The sequence below is a fragment of the Oreochromis aureus genome, linkage group 23 (genome assembly GCF_013358895.1).
Source record: "Oreochromis aureus strain Israel breed Guangdong linkage group 23, ZZ_aureus, whole genome shotgun sequence".
NCBI lineage: Eukaryota > Metazoa > Chordata > Actinopteri > Cichliformes > Cichlidae > Oreochromis > Oreochromis aureus.
The window spans coordinates 26,318,210-26,339,686 of NC_052963.1; the positions used below are offsets into that span (position 1 = coordinate 26,318,210).

A 21,477-nucleotide genomic window follows, 5' to 3' on the forward strand; every position below is an offset into this window, starting at 1 on the left:
TTTTAGATAGCAAGGAACAGACGGATGAGTTTATTAAGCTTCACTGAAACAATCTGCAAATTTCATTAAAATGTAATAAACTATCATCTTGAATTTATTTTTAGTTAGCACATACCTTAAACACTTCAAGCTGTAAGCTAATGATAGTTATACAAGAGCAGATGCATGCTGGTGCAATAAGCTGTACATTTTACGTCCAATGGGTGGATGATCTGATTAGTCGACTAATCGCAAAAATAATCGGTGACTAGTCGACTATCAAAATAATCGTTTGTGGCAGCCCTAGTACAAACCAGGATCAGTTAGGTCCTCCAGCTCTAGTTTACTGACTGTCCCTAGAACCAGAACTAAACACGGAGAAGCAGCTTTTAGTTTCTATGCTTCTCACATCTGGAACACACTATCGGGAGAATACAAAGCTGCAGAGACACTATATTAAGTTAGACTTAACTCTTTTAAGTCTAAAATTAAAACTTACTTATTTAGACTTGCTTATAAGTAACTGATCCTATTATGGCTTTCTACTTGCTTGTTTTTCCATTCCATTTTCATACAAATTATTGTCTTGATTATTGTTTTATTGTAAATGCTTTTTTGTAAATGCTTTCTTGTATTTTAACCTTTAAAGCACTGAAGAGACAAAGTTAAAAGGAAAGAGACAGAAATGTACAGACTGAATTATCTGTTCAACAGTTTGCCTGGAAAATCTGTGACTCTAAAGATTTCTTATGTTTAAACAGAACACAAACACAATGAAGAAACAGGCCTGAACGCAAACCCAGCATAAAGAGGTTCAGCGAATGTGGTATTGAAGGTGTGGAGGTGGATCAGAGTGTCAGAGGAGACTCTGTAGAAGGACAGAGTGCCAGCAGGACAGTCCACATACACTGCTACTCTGTTAGAGACAGAGGAGGAGGAGGAGGATGAAGAAAAACATGTCTTTTGGTTATTGTGCCAGACAAAATAACGATTTTCAGAGCAGCTCAGACTCCAGGACTGATCATTTCCACCAAACAAACACCTAACACTGTCTCCTTTCCTTCTGATTCCTCTGTAACTCACTGAAATGTCAACCCTGCCTCTCCACTCGACCTCCCAGTAACAGCGACCACTCAGACCATCTCTGCACAGCAGCTGAGGACGGTCATCAAATCTGTCTGGATGATCAGGATACGACTGAACCTCCTCCACATGTGTCACCTTCCTGTTGTTGTCAGACAGCTTAAGGTTCTTGTGTACTGTGTTTGTGTCGATTGTGAGTTGACAGGAATCTGATGGAGAGAACAAACACAATCCAGCTGCAGTTATTGATCCATCATCTGCTCATTGATTGAAACTTTGATAATGACTCCTGACATCAGAGATGTGAATGAGTGATGTGACAGTTTGAAGATGGTTGAATGTGTGCTGCTTTGTTTTCATGAATCACATTAAAAACACACTTACACTTCCTCAGACCTGGTCTCAACCACCGGACTCCAGCAGGCTCCACCCTGAAAGGAGGAGGGGGGTCAGACCAGCACAGTCTCTTTCACCATAAATAATATGTAAATCAATATGTTGTGTGTGTTAAATCATTTATTAACAGGGACTTAGAAGAGACACCTAATGGTGCCAGTCAGATAAAACGTACGAGAAATCATATAAAGACAAATGTCCCAGGTGTTCTTCTGGGAAATCCTCTGCATGTAAGACAGGTCCTATGTGTGTGATTGTTCATATAAATGTCAAAATCCGGCTTTAAAAAACAAAAACAAAAAAAAAAAAACTACCCGCACTTGAAGGACAAAGAAAAAATTTCCACCCCTTTTTCCTCTATCAACATTGTACATGGCTGCAGCCAGTCACTCCATACCTGAGAGTCTCAAGTGTCAGCTGCTTCAGGAGATTCACTCCTGTCTCTCCAGGATGATTGTAGCTCAGGTCCAGCGCTCTCAGATGGGTAGTGTTGGTGGTTAGAGCTGACGTAAGTGAATCACAGCCTTTCTCTGTGACCAAACAGCCTGACAGACTGTGAGACACACAAAACACCACAAGTGGGGAAGAATTTATGGAAACTGGTACTTGGTCCACATTTTAGTTAATGACTCAAACTTAAGTAACTAAAAATGTTTTAACAAGAGAGGGGACAGTATGGGTGCCTCAGATTTTGGCAGTGGAAACTGAATTTTGATACTTGGAACTTTAATGCAAAGTAAAAACACTGAGTTTTAGACACAAACATTGTTAATGCCACCTCTACATTCAGTTTGGAACCAAACGTCTCAGTAAGTGATGCAAAGATATGTTTAATGCTTATTTTCCCAGTCAAATGGACAGGTTGAACAGATAGATATGTAAATGGAATTTAACTCTATAATAAATGTTGATTCTTCGGTCACGTTCTTACTTCTGATTAACAGATCTCAAATCTGTTTGTATTTAAAATCCTTTCAAATGTTCATAAGGACTGGTTTTCATTAGTAAGTCTAAGCTACATTTTCTGAAGTGGCGCTAACAATGCCCATGAGCAGCATAATAATGTTATTGTGTACTGGATACTAATTGCAGCATATGGCCTTCAGGGTACTCATTCAGTTTCGCAAGAGGATCATTGCCACATAAACACTGAAGGGTGAATAAAGCGAAAACGAAATCCAAACAATTTTTAAAAAAAGTAATAATTGTGAGATCATTTTACAACGTTCATGAGTTTAACAGTGTGATGAACCCTGACCTTAGAGCTTCCAGTTTGCAGTGTGGACTCTGCAGTCCAGCTGACAAAAGCGTCACTCCTGAATCCTGCAGGTCGTTGTTACTCAAATCCAGGTCTCTCACACTGGAGAACTGGAAGCTAAGAACCAAGGACAGACTTTCACAGCTTCTTTCTGAGAGGTTACAGCCGTTCATCCTGAAGAGATATAGTTGCATAGTTATTTATTCAAAGCACATTTAAAACAACAAATGTTGACCAAGGTCCTGTACAATTAAGATAATCAAAAGAAATAAAAACATAGGGAGGAATGATAAAAATTAAGAAAAAGAATCATAAAATTAGAAGTTGAGTAAGACATAAGATAAATAAAAGAAATACAAACTCATTCTGATTTGAAAGCTAAGGAATAAAAATGGGTTTTCAGACGGGTTTTAATAGTCTCCAATGTTGGGGAGGTCCTGATGTGAAGGGGCAGTTTGTTCCACAATTTAGGAGCAGTCACAGCAAAGGCCCGATCTCCTCTGCTTTAGTCGAGGCGAGATGAAATGAAGACATGGATAGCTCTCTCAAAGTCTCTAAAACAGGGAAATGGCTTCACTTTAGCAAGTAGTCGAAAATGAAAGAAACTGGACTTGATTACAGCATTGATGTTTATCAAATGTTAGATTAGACTCAAAAATCACACCTAGGTTCCTCGCAAAGATTTTTTTTCCCATGAATTTCTAAGGGGCCAAAGTTGCAGTGGTCACAGGGACCAAACACAATCACCTCTGTTTTCTGTTCATTTAGGTTACGAAAGTTTAAAGCCATCCATGCCTTAACATCCTCCAAACAATCTAGCAAAACCTTCAGTGGACTCACAGGTCAACGTTTCAGTGGCAGGTAAATCTGTGAGTCGTCTGCATTACAATGGAATGGGATGCCATGTTTTTTAAAAATGTAATGTCAGGCAATATTTTCACGGACCGGCCTTTAAGGTGTTGCGGATAAATGCAACAAAATAAAATAATACAAGCAAGACAAAAACTGGTATTTTGCGAATATAATAATAAACGGGAATTCACTGTGATATTGTGTAACTTTATTGGCAGCGTCCTCCTGAAATGCACCAACAACATTGAGAGCAACATCCTCCTCTCTGCCCCTCAATGCTCTCTAGTCGCCATGGTAATGTGTAAATATTTCTTTCAAAATAAGACACACAACTACAACACTGGAAAAGACCCAGGGAAACAGAGTTAGCGATAAAAACCCTGAAAACCATAGATTTCACACCCGAGCCTCAACTCTCGCGGCCCAGTACCAAACTGAGGTTTAATAGTATTAAAATGGCAGAATCTCCCAAGTTAGTAAAAGTTAGAAGGTCATTAAAAACTTTTAAAAGAGCGGTTTCAGTGCTGTGGAGTGCTTTAAAACCAGACTGAAATACTTCACTAATGCTTCACTAATAAAGGTCTGGAGCTGAAGAAGGACAACTTTCTCCAGGACTTTAGAAAGAAAAGGCAATTTAGAAATTGGTCTGTAGTTGGATAAAACTGCTGGATCCAGGTTTTGTTTTTCAAGAATAGGTTCCACCACAGCATGTTTGAAGTCAGCAGGGACACACCCAAACCGAAGACTGCTACTGACAATAGAAAGCAAACTCATATCCACAGTGCCAAAAACTTCTTTTAGTAAACGAGATGGAACAATATCCAAAGTACATCTTATGGGTTTCAAGTTGTTGACTACTTCATTCAGTAATGAAAAGGGCACGGGCTCAAAATGGTCAAAAGCAACCGAAGCTGGTGTATGAACAGATGAGTCAGTAGCAGCAAAGATAATATGAGACCCAATATCTGCAATCCTATTAATGAAGAATCTGAAGAAAGTTTTCACATGCTGCTTTTGATGCTACCTGGGGTGCAGCAACAGGCGGATTGAGAACTGAATTAATAATGCCAAATAAAATATGAGGCTTGTGACAGTTATTAGACACAATGTTAAAGAAATATTTTGTTTTTGCTGCTCTTAAGCCTTTCTGATAATTTAACAAAAATTCTCTAAGACTACGTTCACACTGCAGGCGAAAGCGCATCAAATCCGACTTTTTTGACCCTGTGCGATGTGTGATGTTTTTATCCATTCGTCCTGTGATGGTGGGTCTATCTTGTTCCATTTTCTTGTAATTGCCTTTTTACAGGCAGCAAGCATAATTTTCAATATGTATCCATCTTCTTTCATCCCATTTCCCGTAATGACACCAAAATATAATAATGTACAAGTCTTAGATACAGCATAACCCAGAATTTTACCTATAACTAAATGAACATCTGCCCAAAATTTTGTAATCTTGGGACAGAACCAGAACACATGGGAATGATTCACATCTACCTCTCCACAGCCCCTCCAACACGGTTGTGGTAATGAAGTATGTTTGTTCTTAATTTTGGGTGTTATAAAAAATCTAATTACATTTTTCCAGCAGTGCAGTCTCCAGGCACGTGATGATGTTGTTGACTGCTGTATTTTCCAGGTTTGTGACCATTCATCATCATTCATCACCCAACTCTCTCTGTTTTACATATGTTGTCGTACACCCTCTTGCCTCCATTATATGCTTGTAAATTGTAGAAATTATTCTAATTTTTTTTTGCTTTGTAAACTTCAGTTATGGTTTTAATTATCGAATTTTTATCCAGATCTACACTATGTTTTACTTCTTTATTTAAAAGTCCCTAATCTGTAAATATCTGTAGTGATCTTGATTACTTAGGTCATATTTTTGTTTAATCTCCTGGAAACTCATAAAATTCCATCTTTGATTAGTGTACACATCGCTGTTAATCCAGTAGGAATCCACTGTTTAAATCTTTGGTCCATAGAACCGGTGTAAAACCCTTATCATAGGCTATCCATCGGATTAATCCAAGCTCTTTTTCTAGTTTGTATTTTCGTATCAGGTTAAACCATATTTTAAGCGTAAACTGAGTGACTGAATTCAGCTGTTTAATTACTCTCATTGTTTATTTTCTGTCTCCTATAAGGCTTTGAATTTCTCTTCCTTGTACTGATTTTTCTAAATTCTTCCATTTGGCTTCATAATCATTGTCACACCAACAAATGAAGCGGGCCGCTTTGAGGGCCATGAACAGTTCACACTAGAGCACGTTTGCTGTCACATTTTATTTGTAGTTTGAACAACCAGACAAAAAGAAAGATTGGATTTGGTCAAAAAATCGGAATTGAGCATTAAGACCTGCAGTGTGAACGTAGCCTTAGTAAGTCAAACGATACCTGAAGTCTGTCCTTTTTCCATTTTCGCTCAGCTTTTCTACACACCTGTCTGATTTCTCTGGTATCCTTATTCAACCAAGGCCGGGTTTTAGGTTTTAGACACCTGCTTGTGAGTGGAGCAATGGAATCAAGTATTTCCAAGCAGGTTGAATTAAACAGAGAAAGTAGGCTGTCAGTGCTCAAGTGAGAGGACTTATTAGAAAGTAAGGCAGGATTAGAGTTTTTATAAGAACAACCAAAACAATCAGCTGTATCTGAGGTAATCATGCGAGATTGGTATTTGGGTATATCAGGTCTGACAGGCTGACATGAAAGAGGGAACTCAAATACTACAGGCATGTGGTCAGAGCAGGGCTCTAGACTAACTTTTTGCCACGGTTGCACTGGTGCGCCTAACTTTTTTTCTTAGGTGCACATTTCTACAAGAAAGATAAGCTGCCGTATTTTTTGGACCATAAGGCGCACCTGATTTTAAGGTACATTAAGTGAAACCAAACAGTCAGATAAGTCACACTTTATTCAACTCATTCTTCTTGCTTCCTCCACTTCCGTACCACTGATTCATTAATGCTGAATTCTCTCCCAGCTGCTCTATTCCCATGTTCTACTGCGTGACTGCTAGAGTTTATGGCAGTTGTAATGCTCTGGACTATAAAGCTCTATGGAAGGTGATCAGATCAGCCCAACATATCACCCGATCTGAACTGCCAGCCATCCAGGACCTCTACAGATAGGGTTGTAAGAAGAAGGCCCACTGGATCCTCTCTGATTCCAGCCACCCCAACCATATACTCTTTATCGTCCTTAAGTTTAAGAAAGTTGTGAGTGAACCAAACCTTGATTTCACTTAAACATTTAGAAAAAGATGTGGGTGTGAGAGTAGCTGTGAGTTTGGAAGATAAGTAGAGGTGGGTGGCATCTGCATAGCAGTGAAACTGGCTATTATGTTTCCTGAAAATATTACCTGGGGGTAGGAGATAGATAATAAAAAAGTAAAGGACCCAGGACAGAGCCTTGGGGTACACAGGAATTAACTGGAGTAGACAGTGATCTCTGAGTGAGTAATTGAACAAACTGTGAACGGCCAGAGAGATATACCAGGCAAGTGCTGTACCACTGACGCTAACAGATGCTAATCTATGAAGAAGGATGTGGTGGGAGATGGTATCGAAAGCTGCTTGAATCCAAAATATAAGAATGGTTTTAAGCTACTTTTATCTTCAGAGATAAGTAAAATCAAAACAATAAATTCTTACTTTTTTTCATTATATTTTATTTGTTTGTTTTTTTGCTTGTTTTCCACTAGGCTCTATGTTGCTGTACCTGTGCTTCTTGTCTTTAATTACCTTGTAACTGATTTGTACTTGTTGTAACTTAAAGAAATTTATGAATCTGAAACCTGATAAATATCTAAAAACCATAAAAAAAACAAAGTGTGAGTTGCTCTGACCTGAGAGTTTCAAGTGTGCAGTGTTGACTCTTCAATCCAATTGATAACAGCTGTACTCCTGAATGTTGCAGGTCATTGTTGCCTAGTTCCAGCTGTTTCAGCCTAGAGGACTGAGAGCTGAGAACTGTAGACAGAGCTTCACAGCTTCTTTCTGAAAGGAAACACTCACTCAATCTGAAAAGACATAAACATGAAGGCAAGTTTTTTTTCCCCCCCCTATCACTGAACCAGAGCAATGTATTAAAATAATGTTAACTTGACAATAACTTACAGAGCTTTCTTGGAGGCTTTGACCACTGGCAGCAGTCTCAGTAGAGCCTCTTCTGAAACAGAGTATTTCTTCAGGTCAAACACATCCAGATCTTCTTCTGCTGACAGCAAGATGAAGACCAGAGCTGACCACTGAGCAGGAGACAGTTTATCTGTGAAGAGACGTCCTGATCTCAAGTACTGTTGGATCTCTTTTACTAGAGAACGATCATTCAGTTCATTCAGACAGTGGAACAGGTTGATGCTTTTCTCTGCAGACAGATTCTCATTGATCTTCTTTTTGATGTACTGGACGGTTTCCTGATTGGTCTTTGAGCTACTTCCTGTTTGGTTTAACAGACCTCGTAAGAGAGTCTGATTGGTCTCCAGTGACAGACCAAGAAGGAAACGAAGGAACAAGTCCAGGTGTCCATTTGGACTCTGTAAGGCCTTGTCCACAGCAGTCTGGTAGAAGTGTTTATCTGTTTCAGACTGATGGGATGTTTTTTGTTGCTCCTTAAACAAGTTGACTTCAGAGTTGATGAAAGTCAGATGGACATGAAGAGCAGCCAGAAACTCCTGAACACTCAGATGGACAAAGCAGAACACCTTGTCCTGGTACAGTCCTCTCTCCTCTCTAAAGATCTGTGTGAACACTCCTGAGTACACTGAGGCTGCTCTGATATCGATGCCACACTCTGTCAGGTCTGATTCATAGAAGATCAGGTTTCCTTTCTGCAGCTGCTCAAAAGCCAGTTTTCCCAGAGACTCAATCATCTTTGTATTTTCCAAACTCCAGTGTGGATCTGTCTCAACTCCATCATCATACTTGACCTTCTTCACTTTGACCTGAACAACCAAGAAGTGGATGTACATCTCAGTCAGGGTCTTGGGCAGCTCTCCTCCCTCTCTAGTTTTCAACACATCCTCAAAAACTGTAGCAGTGATCCAGCAAAAGACTGGGATGTTGCACATGATGTGGAGGCTTCGTGATGTCTTGATGTGGGAGATGAGCCTGCTGGCCTGGTCCTTGTCTGGGAATCTCTTCTTAAAATACACCTCCTTCTGTGGTCTAGTGAAACCTCTGACCTCTGTCACCATATCTACAAATTTAGGAGGGATCTGACTGGCTGCTGCAGGTCGTGTGGTTATCCAAAGATGTGCAGAGGGAAGCAGTTTCCCCCTGATGAGATTTGTCAACAGCACATTCACTGAGGTCGACTTTCTGGTGTCAGTTAGGACTTCAGTTTTGTGAAAGTCCAGAGGAAGTCGACACTCATCCAGACCATCAAAGATGAACACAACCTGGAAGTCTTCAAAGCTGCAGATTCCTGCTTCTTTGGTTTCAGTAAAAAACAGATGAACAAGTTCCACCAAGCTGAACTTTTCCTCTTTTAGTACATTCAGCTCTCTGAAAGTGAATGGAAATATGAACTGGATGTCTTGGTTGGTTTTGCCTTCAGCCCAGTCCAGAATGAACTTCTGTGTTAAGACAGTTTTCCCAATGCCAGCCACTCCTTTTGTCAGCACTGTTCTGATTGGTTCATCTCTTCCAGTGGCGCCTTTAAAGATGTCTTCTTGTCTGATTGGTATTTCTGGTCTGTCTGGTTTCCTGGATGCTGTTTCAATCTGTCTGACCTCATGTTCACCATTGACCTCTGCAGTCCCTCCCTCTGTGATGTAGAGCTCTGTGTAGATCTCATTCAGAAAGGTTGGGTTTCCTGCTTTAGCGATCCCCTCAAACACACACTGGAACTTCTGCTTCAGCTTAGATTTAAGATTGAAGCTAGCTCCACCATGTGTTCCTAGAAAATGATTATCAAATAAGATTAATAAAGTAATTCTGCAATAAATCTAGTTCACATTGATGGTGCATCTGAAAAGTATTCACAGCATTTTAATTGTTCCACATTTTTCATATTACAACCTTTTCCCAAAATGGATTAAATTAATTTTATACCTCAAGATTCTACAAACAATACCCCTTAATGACAAAGTGAAAAAAGTTTGCTTCAAATTTTTGCAAATTCATTAAAAAGAAATGTGCATAAGTATTCATAGCCTTTGCAATGAAACTCAAACTTGAGCTCAGGTGCTTCCTGATTCCACTGATCATACGTTTGGTCGGAGTCCACCTGTGGCAAATTCAGTTGATTGGACATTATTTGAAAAGGCCCACACGTGTCTATGTAAGGTTCCATAGTGGACAGTTAATCTCAGAGCACAAACGAAACCATGAAGTACAAGGAATTGCCTGTAGACCTCTGAGACAGGATTGTATTGAGGCACTGATCTAGGAAAGAGTAAAGAAAAATTTCTGCAGCATTAAAGGTCCCAGTGATCATAGTGACCTCCATAATCAATAATGGTCACCAACAACCCGATGGTCACTCTAAAAGAGCTCCAGTATTGCTCCTTGGGGACAGGAGGACTTTCCAGAAGAACAACCATTTCTGCAGCACTGCATCAGTCAGACCTGTATGATAGAGAGGCCAGATGGAAGCCACTCCTCAGTAAAAGTCATGTGAGAGCCTTCCTGGAGTTTGCCAAATGGCACCTGAAGGACTCAGACCGTGAGAAACAAAACTCTCTGGTCTAATAATATAGAGATTGAACTCTTTGACTTAAATGCCAAGTATCATGTCTGGAGGAAACCAGGCAATACTCATGATCTGGCCAACACCATCTCTACAGTGAGGTATGCTGGTGACATCATACTGTGGGGATGATTATTGGCAACAGGAACTGGGAGGCTAATAAGGGTCAAAGGAAAGATGAATGCAATTATGTACAGAGATATCCTTGATGATAACCAGCTCCAAAAAATCCTGAACTGGAGCGAAGGTTCATCTTCTAACAGGACAACGAACCTAAGCAAATAAACAAGATATTAAATGAGTGGCTTTTGGGACCACTCTGTAAATGTACTTGACTGCCCAGCCAGAGCCCAAACCTAAACTAGAAAGATCTGAAAATGGCTGCGCAACGATGTTCCCCATCCAACCTGAAGTAGCCTGAGAGGTTCTGCAGATCCCCCCAAAAAGCTTGTAGCATAATATTCAAAAAGACTTGACTATGACACCAGAGGTGCATGAACAAAGTATTGAGCAAAGGGTTTGAATCAGTATGTGGGTTTTTTAATTAATTAATTAATTAATTTAATAAATTTGCAAGAATTTCAGGCAAAGTTATGTCACTTAGTTCTAATGAGAATTTCTGGTGAAATAGACAGTGCAGAATGGAGATTACTGTAAACATGTAAAAGCAGTTATATATGCACAGACTGTAAATAGGGAGTCCAGGTTTGCTTGATCCTGCTGGGCAAAGTCACCACTGGGGACATCTGAGCTCCTCCAGTTAACTCTGTGAGTAAATCATAAACAAGTGGTTCACATTATGTTCGTCCAATCATGTTTATGACTTTTTCCCCTTAAATATTCTGTCACTGTCAGTGCAGGTTGGGGTTTTCTCTTTCTCTACTTTCTCTTGTGATCTCTTTCTTGGAAATGTAGGCTGGTGTGTCCTTGTAGGATCTGCCTGTGGTTGGAGTTGCTTACCTTTCTCTCACACCTGTGCTTCATTTTATATTCACCACTGAGTATTTAAAAGGGACGGGCAGCTTGAAAGAGATGTTTCAACCCTGTATTGAGCTTCAGAAGCACAGATGATTCGAGACACTGCTCCAAAGTATGGTTACAAAGAAAAGGGGCACGTGACCACAACTACACTCTGAACACTGAAATCAAAAGTGCAATAAATAAATATTATATAGATGTATAAATAATATATAAATCTCTTTTTTGAATAATTACTGGCATATAGGTGACAAAAAAAAAACAGACTGATCTCCATTCACTCATATCAGCAGTCAAAGAGCCACACTGTGCTGTATATTTGTTAAAATATCAGTTTTCAGCTCTGACTCAGTCTGTTCTCTAGTTTTTTCAACTTTCAACCGAAAATTTATTGTTATTATTATTTTACATTTTAAAATTGATTTAAACATTTTTAATATTTCAACACATTTTAATCAATGGCAATTTTAACCTGGTTACAAATAAAAAAACTGATTAACTCAAATAAATAAAACCAGTTAAAGAAAAACAGGAAAATGTCAAATAAAAACAATTAATACATATACTGAATAAATCAGTCAGCTACCACATAATATATCACGTTTGTTTATAAACCACATGTATTCATATGTATTATGTTGATAACAACAACGTTAATATTTGTACACAAAAAATGTTTAAATGTATTAATCATGTAAATTTCCTGCACCTGTCATAAATGTCCACAAGACGGACAAAAAATTTACTCAGTCCAAAGTTAAATTTTTCAACTTCATGTTAAATTCCACATTTTCGTTTGTGAATAACAAAGTTACAGTGATGTGAGTGCTGAGCTGTGACATGGAGAGGATTCATAGGCAGTTAGAGATGGTCTTCTCACCTCTGAGCTTCGATCTGCTCCTCTTTATTAAAATAAATGACACGTTCAACTGAGGCGTCGCTGGTTCCAGGTTGAGTTTCAGATCCTGTTTCTAGTCCAGGTTCAAAGCTTTAAAACAACATAGACAGAGCAGAATAATGATGGAGCAGTGATGTGAGTGCTGAGCTGTGACAGGGAGAAGAGTCGTGAACAGTTAGAAATCGTCATCTCACCTCTGAGCTTTGGTCTGGCTCATTCGGGCTCTTTTAGGGGGAGGGACTCCCTCCTCTCTGTCCTCACACTGGTCCATAACTCCTGACATGGGGAATAAAAAGGGAAAATTTGATCATTTTTCCTGATTTGCTCTTTTGTCTTACCATTTCTTAATAAAACATCATTTTAAAATAATCATCTACACTGTAATGGGGAAATACAGCGAGTAAATTATTAATGAACGTGTCACTAATTCTCTAAATATATTTCTAAATGGGCTATAGACATGAACTTCTGATCAGCTGCTGGTAACAATCTAGTATCTAGTAAACACATGCAGAGAAATCAAAAGATGTCCGTCAATGATGTGCAATAATGAGAAATGACACGGAGAAAATTTTGAACACATGAAGAAAGGGAGGTGCAAAAAGGAATGGAAAGTCATGACACCAGCTGAAATCTATCAGTCATTAGTTATTTGCCACTTAGTGCAAATTAATATCAGCTGGTTTAGTCCCAACTGATGGCCTATAAACAGGTGTCTCATTAGCTCGCAAGACCTTTGCAACCTAATTCTTGCAAAACATGCTGATGGTACAGGTTAGAGAAGAATCTGAAGGTTCCAGTGAGCACTGTTGGCCTATTAGCCACAAGTGGAAAGAGCATCATTTCACCATAAACTGACCACAACCAGGTGCTCCCCACAAGATTCCAGACAGAGGAATGAAAAGAATTCAAAGGGCTTTCTCAAGAGCCAAGGACCTGGAATCAGCACGTATAGTTTTTAAAGAAAACAATAAGTAATGCAATCAACCACGATGGCCTGAATGCATACCGACCATGCAAGACTCCATTACCAAGCAAAAGCATGTTGAAGGGTGTTTAAAAAAATTTCCGAACAACATTTAGACAAGTCTGTGATAATCTGTAACTCCAAAAGGACCCAACACGATTCCGTGGGTGTGCTTTTGCTTTCTTATTATTCTGACACAATCACTTCTTTTCATTCGTTGCACTTTCCAGTGCACGCTGCTCTGGCTCTGGTGCTCTGCTCCAGCAGCTCTCCTCTCTCCGGCCCGGCCGCTACAGAAACAGGGAAGGCACGATTAGAAGGCTTGTCGACAAACCAGGCTCCCAGACACCACACCCTGAACCCGCTGCTCCACTCCTCCCCTGCAACCGAGCCACCAACCACACCCCGCCACAATATTCTGTTAGGATAAGACTATGATGAACTCTTTGGGTACCATAATACAGACGATGTTTGGAGGTCAAAAGGCACTGCATATCACCCCCAAAGCACCACACCAACAGTGAGGTTTGGCACTGGGAACATCATGGTGTGGGGTTAGTGATATTTATTTGGACTGTTTCTTCCTAATGATCAGTCTGCACTAACAATAATTACTTCATCCAAACCATCAGTCTACCCATCAAACCCCACGCCTACAATACGGTTCAAAGGAGTCTTGGTGTTAAACAGTCTCCCAATTTCAAATGTGATTCATTTAGTTGTATTAGCAGGCTGTATCCCACAAACTTTAAAGCTTACTCTTATTGAACCAGCAAAAATACCTTAGTTAATCCAGCTGCCTTAAGTAACAAGAAGCACTCTGAGAGTGTAAATGTCCAGAGTGGTGGCTTTGTATTTAATTTCATGCAATTTTATTTTTATAGCACTAAAAAAAGTCATCCCAAGTGACTTTAGATTTGTAAGTTAAAGTCCCGACAACATTAAACAAAGACATATCACCCTGGGTGAGTTTATTACCAGGCCTCTGGAGAAATTTAAGACATGTTGAGGAGGTCATTTAGTCATTTAAATAAGCTGTGTTGGATCAAGCACACATCTAAAACCTGCATCACACCAGCCCTTGAGCCTGGAGTTTGACACCCCGATCTACTCTGTTGAATCAAATTCTCCTCTTTTTAATGTGCTGTAGTGTTTAAGTTATTTCTGTCTATATATTTTAATTAATTTCACTCTAGCTCTGTCGTGTAGACACCAGTTTCCACATAATATATGAAGGGGAACTCAAAAAAGTACAAACTTCCTCCCATGTCTGTTTGTTTACTGAGGTACGGTAATACCCAGAATAGAGGAGCAAAAAAAATTCAAGCAGGCCTTTTAGCCACTTCACGAAATACGGCTCATTTAATCACATCTAACAGCAAAGTCACCTCCAGCTGATCGTTCGAACATTAAAGCCCCGCTCTAACAGTATTTACTCCACCCAGATCTGTGGCGTGAATATATCAACACAGTCGCTCCAGAAAATAGCGACATAATCTAGCGGCTCGTCTCCGCCTCCTCCACAGACTGATGGAGGCAGGAAAAGCTGCCTTCAGTTACCGTGAACTATGCAGCGGCAGATTTGTACTTGTACTAAGCTCCACACAGCTGATGTTAACTTAAAAAAACATTACAGAGACTGCGTCCCTTACTTCACACGGAGACGATCAACTGCGTTTACTTCGTCGTCTTCTTCTAAGTTTTATTGGCAGTTGACAAACAACCGAGTGGTGCATTACCGCCACCAACTGGTATGGGGTGTGGACCGGAACGTTGCCCATAATAAATAAATGCATAAACTCAAATCCTCCCAAACAATTTACCCTCTTTAAAAAACTGGAACAAGGCCTGATAACGTTCACTTCTTGAGTCCTTTTGCAGTAAATCAATAAGATCCTGTTTCATTTTTATGTTACTGAGGTTTTGGGTCAGTTGTCTTCTTTTTCTTAACTATTGCTGTCAGACTCTACAACATGGTCCCTTAAGATGACCACACAGTGCAGACAGACACACACACACACATCCCATACACAACTGTAATTGTCTCCCTGATGTGCAATATTGCCAAGTGCAATTTTTCCCTACAGACAGAGCATTTTATTCTATTTTGTACAGTATTTTATTTTGTATAGTAATTTATTCTATTGTATGTAGTATTTTATTCTTGTTGTATAGTGTGCTATTCTATTCTATTTCTCTTATTCTATTCTGTTGTGTTTTTCTTAACTTTTACTGCTCTCACCATCTGATTAAGACCATTAAGAAGGACATTAAAATATACATGAATGAAAGAATAATAACTATTCACTTGCACATTTAAAACGGGTCCCTGTTTCACCTGTACTTTTATTTTCTATACTTTAACTTCCCTTTGATGCTAAATCATCTTTGCTGTTACTTCATGAATGGACGAATGGTTGAGGTCAGTGGTGCAAACAAACAAACACATAAGCTCTGATCTACAGATGTGAGGAAAAAAGTTAGTCTATATGTTCTTCACAAATGTGACAGTGTGTGGCATATTAAAGGTTTGATGAGCAGGTAAAGTCAGAAATGAATCAAATATATAATTTAGCCATTAAAACAATCTTTGTTTCTGTTCAGGAATGTAAGCATCTGTGATCTGACATCTTAATCTAAATAATAATAATAAAGTCTTTTACTAATGCTTTCATATATTTGTTAAAACAATTTGAAAATTCATACATAACAATAATTATATGTTAGCATTGAAAATAATATTTAGATTAAGAGTTTGTGCATACTGGTGGATTAACCATTACAGAAAATTATCAGGGCTTTAATTTAGAGCATCTATGGCATAAACTGTACACTCAGTGGTGGTCTGATAAATTTGAATGCAAATTTTACTCACAATGCTGCTGAATGTAAATAAGCATTACCATGCTTCAGCATAGTCTGCATTACCACTCTTTGTTTTTTCTTTGAATTTGTTACCCAACTATTCTTGAGTCCATATCCAACTTTCAGCCACATAAAACAATATCTATTTCTATCTGCGGTGTCATGTCTCATGTGTGTTCTGTGTGTTGGAATTTTTATGTGATTACATGAGAAGTCCAAGGCAGGGTTAAACAACAAAAGAGAAGAGAAGAAGCTCTTCATATAAACTAATTGTTTTCAATGTCACTTGGTGGGCGTTCCCCAAAACGAGTTTTCTCTTACTTTAAATGTCTTTTGATGCCACTACAGCTTAAAGTTTTGTTCACTTTTTAGCACACACCTATTTCATACATGTTATTGTACACTAAGAGATTTAGTAACATAGATTGCTATAAAAACTGAGAAAAGTAAATGCTGCATTCTTCAGACCCTCTGATGCTGTTTAGTGCAATAAAAGCTGCTCATCAGAGGCAACATACAGCAGAAGCAGTCATGTGAAACCTTTTCTCCAAATATATTTTTATATACTGGTATATTTAACCCTTTCATGCATAGTGGTCACTACAGTGGACAGCTATTCAAAGGCTGTTTTCTTGTATTTGTGTCAGTGTTGATTGTATACTTGCACATAAACCACTACATTGGACACTGATGTGTCACTCCATACCCTTCCACCCACTGGTCAGCCAGTGTTGTCCACCTAAGTGGACATATAAAAAACGCTTTGAAAAGTTCAAAAATCTTTTTTTCATGCCTAAAAACAAATAAAATTACTTAAGAAAAAAATCTGGATAGAGGTTGTCATAATTCATGAAATGCATGAAAAGATTGAAGTGTCAGTGCTAATCAAATCCCTCAGCTTTTAGTTGATTTTCCTCTTTCTAACTCACCCTCATCGTAGTTTTTATTTTTCATCTACTGTCAGTGAAACTCCCCCCTCTGTGGTTAAAAATCTTATCATTTTTATACAAGTTTAACATTGCTCTCAGACTCCTCTCCAGGTAATAATAAAGTTTAAATTTGGTCAGTCTCCTGTTTAAGGCCATGCTGTTGTGTATCTTTGTAATACACAGCCTGTTTTTTGCACACACAAGCTAAATCTTTGATCCCCACCTGATCTACTTCTTGGTTTTTCTTCGCTGTGACTTTCTCCACCTCCTGAAAGGGAAAATAAGCTGAAACAATGGAGGAGATCCACCACAGTTAGGTTTCTGAGGTTTCGAGGACCATAACTGGAAGTTCTTGATCACACCTTGGACATTTTGATCACTGCAGTTTGCACTGGAGTCAGACCTCCAGACCTACTCATTTAACTGTAAAACAACTCCAACCCAGTGAGCTGTGTCTGTGTGTTTCAGGTGACAGTGAGGGAGAAGGAGCAGAAGCTGAAACAGCACCAGGAGCTGGACCTGAGCTACAATCATCCAGGACAGGAACAAGTAAAGCAGCTGTCTGCTATACTGAAGGATCCATACTGGGGACTCCACACTCTTAGCTATAGAGAAGTCCTTTGCAGCCACAGCCAGTCTCTGATATAACCGTAATAAACAACATTTCTTTCTGTCCTTTATTCCCTCTGGTACACTTGCCTCATTACTGGATGATATTTGGACATCAAACATGTATGAGCTCCATCAAAAGAGTTAAACTAAAGCATTAGTCACATGTAATAATTAAGCATCGGCATTTGACTTCATCTAATTAAAATGTGTTGCACTGCTATGCTGCTGCTTCTGACAGTTTGAACTACCAGAGGACAACACTGCAGACATAGAGGACAGCTACAAGTACCTGTGGATCCCACAGGCAAATGGAAACCATGAAGAGGCCGCTAGGAAAGCTGTAACCACCAAGTACCTGCAGAGGGTCAGGCAAGTCCTGAGGAGTCAGCTGAACGGTAAGAACAAGATCCGGGGTATCAACGCCTACGCGCTGCCTGTGATCAGGTACCCTGCTGGGGTAATAAGCTGAAGGAGGAGATAGAAGCCACTGACATAAAGACTAGAAAGCTCCTGACCATACATGGAGGTTTTCACCCCAAGTCCAGCACCCTGAGGCTGTACGCTAAGCGGAAGGAAGGGGGCCGGGGACTGGTGAGTGTCAGCACCACAGTCCAGGATGAGACAAGGAACATCCACGAATACATCACGAAGATGGCCCCAACTGACAGCGTGCTCAGTGAATACCTCAGGCAGCAGAAACCCAAGAAAGAGGAGGAAGACGAGGAACCATCATGGAAGGACAGGCCCCTGCACGGTATGTACCACCGGCAGATGAGGTGGATATCCAGAAATCCTACCAGTGTCTGGACAAAGCTGGACTGAAAGACAGCACAGAGGCACTAATCATGGCAGCACAGGAACAAGCTCTGAGCACAAGATCCATAGAGGCTGGGGTCTATCACACCAGGCAAGACCCCAGGTGCAGGCTGTGTAAAGATGCCCCAGAGACAATCCAGCACATAAATGCAGGGTGTAAGATGCTAGCAGGCAAGGCATACATGGAACGCCATAACCAAGCGGCCGGTATAGTGTACAGGAACATCTGTGTTGAATACGGCCTGGAAGTCCCGAGGTTAAAATGGGAGACACCCCGTAGGGTGATGGAAAATGACCGAGCTAAGATCCTGTGGGACTCCCAGATACAGATGGACAAAATGGTGGTGGCTAACCAACCGGACATAGTGGTGGTGGACAAACAGAAGAAGACGGCCGTAGTGATTGATGTAGCGGTTCCGAATGACAGCAATATCAGGAAGAAGGAACACGAGAAGCTGGAGAAATACCAAGGGCTCAGAGAAGAGCTCGAGAGGATGTGGAGGGTGAAGGTAACGGTGGTCCCAGTGGTAATCAGAGCACTTGGTGCAGTGACCCCCAAGCTAGGCGAGTGGCTCCAGCAGATCCCGGGAACAACATCGGAGATCTCTGTCCAGAAGAGCGCAGTCCTGGGAACAGCTAAGATACTGCGCAGGACCCTCAAGCTCCCAGGCCTCTGGTAGAGGACCCGAGCTTGAAGGATAAACCGCCCACAGGGGCGAGCTGGGTGGTTTTTTTGGTTTTTTTTATATATATATATGAGTATCTGAAAGTATCTGAAAAGTCCACTTAAGTATAGTAACAAAACACATACTTCCCACCTCTGTTTTTGTTACAGTTGCTAGAAGACAGCATTTTGACATTTGTGGAGAATGAGCTGAATAAGATCCTAAGGGTTCTTGGTGCACATGACCTTGAATGTTTAGAGGGTCAGAGGGACATTGTGGACATGTTGGAGGGTGATGATGAAGAGCAGAAGAAGAGTGTCACAGAGGCATTTGTAAAGATCACGCTGCACTTCTTGAAGAGAATGAAGCAGGATGAGCTGGTTGAGCATCTTCAAAGCAGTAAGACAATTTCTCAAAATTGCAGGATAATTAAATTATTTATTATCTCAGTGTATGGGACAGTATATATTCAAACGTGTATTGTTTAAGGGGAATGAAATGAACGAAACTGACCAACAAATATCCCAAATTTCACCATTTTGAGAGATGGGATTTTGATTGAATTAAATTCAGTCCAGTTTTATTTACACAGCCCCAAATCACAACTAAAGTCACCTGAAGGCACTTTATATAGAGCAAGCACTTGGTAACAAGGGAAGGAGAAAGATCAGTTCTAACAGGAAGAAACCTTTGGTAGAACTAGACTCAGAGAGGGAAAGCCATTTTCCACGACTGCTTAGGGGTGAGGGGAAGAAGACAGGACAAAAGACAAGCTGTGCAATGGCGCTAGGCATTAATAAAAACTAATGATTAAATGCAAAGGGAGGTATAACAACATAGTGAAAGGTGAGTGAAGAAAAAACACCAGGGGGTTTATCGCAGCATAACTAAGGGAGGATTCAGGGTCACCTGATCCAGCCCTAACTATATGCTTTATAAACCTAATCTTAAAAGTAAAGAATTCAGTAGTGTCTGTCTCCCAAATCCAAACTGGGAGTTTGTTCCACAGAAGAGGGGTCTGAAAGCCCAAGGCTCTGCCTCCTAAAAGATAAAGTTATAAGATGTTTTATCTAACATTTCAAATTAAATAATATTGATTTATGTAACTTATTTTCTGTGTCTTTTCAGACATGTTTGCTCCAGTTTGTCAACATAATCTTAAATCTCAACTGAAGAAGAAGTTCCAGTGTGTATTTGAGGGGATCGCTAAAGCAGGAAACCCAACCTTTCTAAATCAGATCTACACAGAGCTCCACCTCACAGAGGGAGGGACTGCAGAGGTCAATGATGAACATGAAGTCAGGCAGATTGAAACAGCATCCAGGAAACCAGACAGACCAGAAACAACAATCAGACAAGAAGACATCTTTAATGCCTCATCTGGAAGAGATGAACCAATCAGAACAGTGTTGACAAAGGGAGTGGCTGGCATTGGGAAAACAGTCCTAACACAGAAGTTTATTCTGGACTGGGCTGAAGACAAAGCCAACCAGAACATCCAGTTCATTTTTCCATTCACTTTCAGGGAGCTGAATGTGTTGAAAGAGGAAAAGATGAGCTTGGTGGAACTCGTTCATCACTTCTTTACTGAAACTAAAGAAGCAGGAATCTGCAGCTTTGAAGACTTCCAGGTTATGTTCATCTTTGATGGTCTGGATGAATGTCGACCTTCTCTGGACTTCCACAAAACTAAAATCCTTACTGACCCTACAGAGTCCACCTCTGTGGATGTGTTACTGACGAATCTGATCAGAGATCTAAATTCAAACAAAAAACATAAAATCTGAGTAGAAATAGTTATATTTTTTACTGTAACAACCACAAACATGTTTATTGAAACATATTTCATAACTTTGAATGCAAATATAATTGTCAATTTTAAAATCATATACAGTTTTGCAAACAACAAATGTGTGTGCATAGACTGAACTACAGATGATGATTTGAGGCGTGCTCAAATCTTAATGTTAACAGACAGCCCACTCTGTATCCTGAGTGCTAGACAATATTAATCTCACTAAACCTGCTCAGTGCTGTGTGATGACATACTCTCTCTTAATATGTATATGATAATAAAACCACTCTGTGTTGTTATATAATTATGATTTCCATATCAAAAAATGTAAGAGTTGTGTGAAATTTTAGTGCACTATTTTTAAAGAAAGACTTTAAGTTTTACATTTTTATAAACTCTTTTCAGACAAGATCAGATTTTGTATATTTACATGATTAAAAATGATGTCTGTAAACTGATTTGATTTTCACATGTATTTTATACAATCAAAATATGCATCATTTTTTGCACCACACCTTTATTTCTTGCATTAGTTCATTTAAATAAAGAAATGACACTCACTGGTATCTTTATTGTCATGCCACCTGACTGTAATATTATTACATGACTACTGTGAAAATCATTACGACATCTTTATGTTTAGACTGACACATGAAGTACAAAATCAGTGCAGTTATTGCAAAAA

At 39.7% G+C, this 21,477-nt stretch overlaps 1 protein-coding gene across 1 annotated transcript; it reads right to left on the bottom strand.

Annotated features, from left to right (window-relative positions):
• Positions 1–160: 160 nt before the first annotated feature.
• LOC116316693 (NLR family CARD domain-containing protein 3-like) lies at positions 161–16,910 on the bottom strand. Its single transcript, XM_039607046.1, has 8 exons — positions 16,905–16,910; positions 12,126–12,216; positions 7,693–9,475; positions 7,422–7,595; positions 2,717–2,890; positions 1,856–2,011; positions 1,447–1,493; positions 161–1,271 (listed from the first exon to the last, which is right to left on the bottom strand). The coding sequence occupies exons 1-8, from the start codon at positions 16,908–16,910 to the stop codon at positions 733–735; spliced, it is 2,970 nt and encodes a 989-aa protein (XP_039462980.1). The 3' UTR covers positions 161–732.
• Positions 16,911–21,477: the final 4,567 nt, after the last annotated feature.

What these genes read in the sequence shown, in the direction of transcription:
- LOC116316693 (XM_039607046.1), bottom strand. An exon ending in AAAGCCTCCAAGAAAGCTCT is followed by an intron (nt 7,596 to 7,692) that starts GTAAGTTATTGT and finishes ATGTCTTTTCAG; the next exon opens with ATTGAGTGAGTGTTTCCTTT. An exon ending in TGCACACTTGAAACTCTCAG is followed by an intron (nt 2,891 to 7,421) that starts GTCAGAGCAACT and finishes ATATCTCTTCAG; the next exon opens with GATGAACGGCTGTAACCTCT.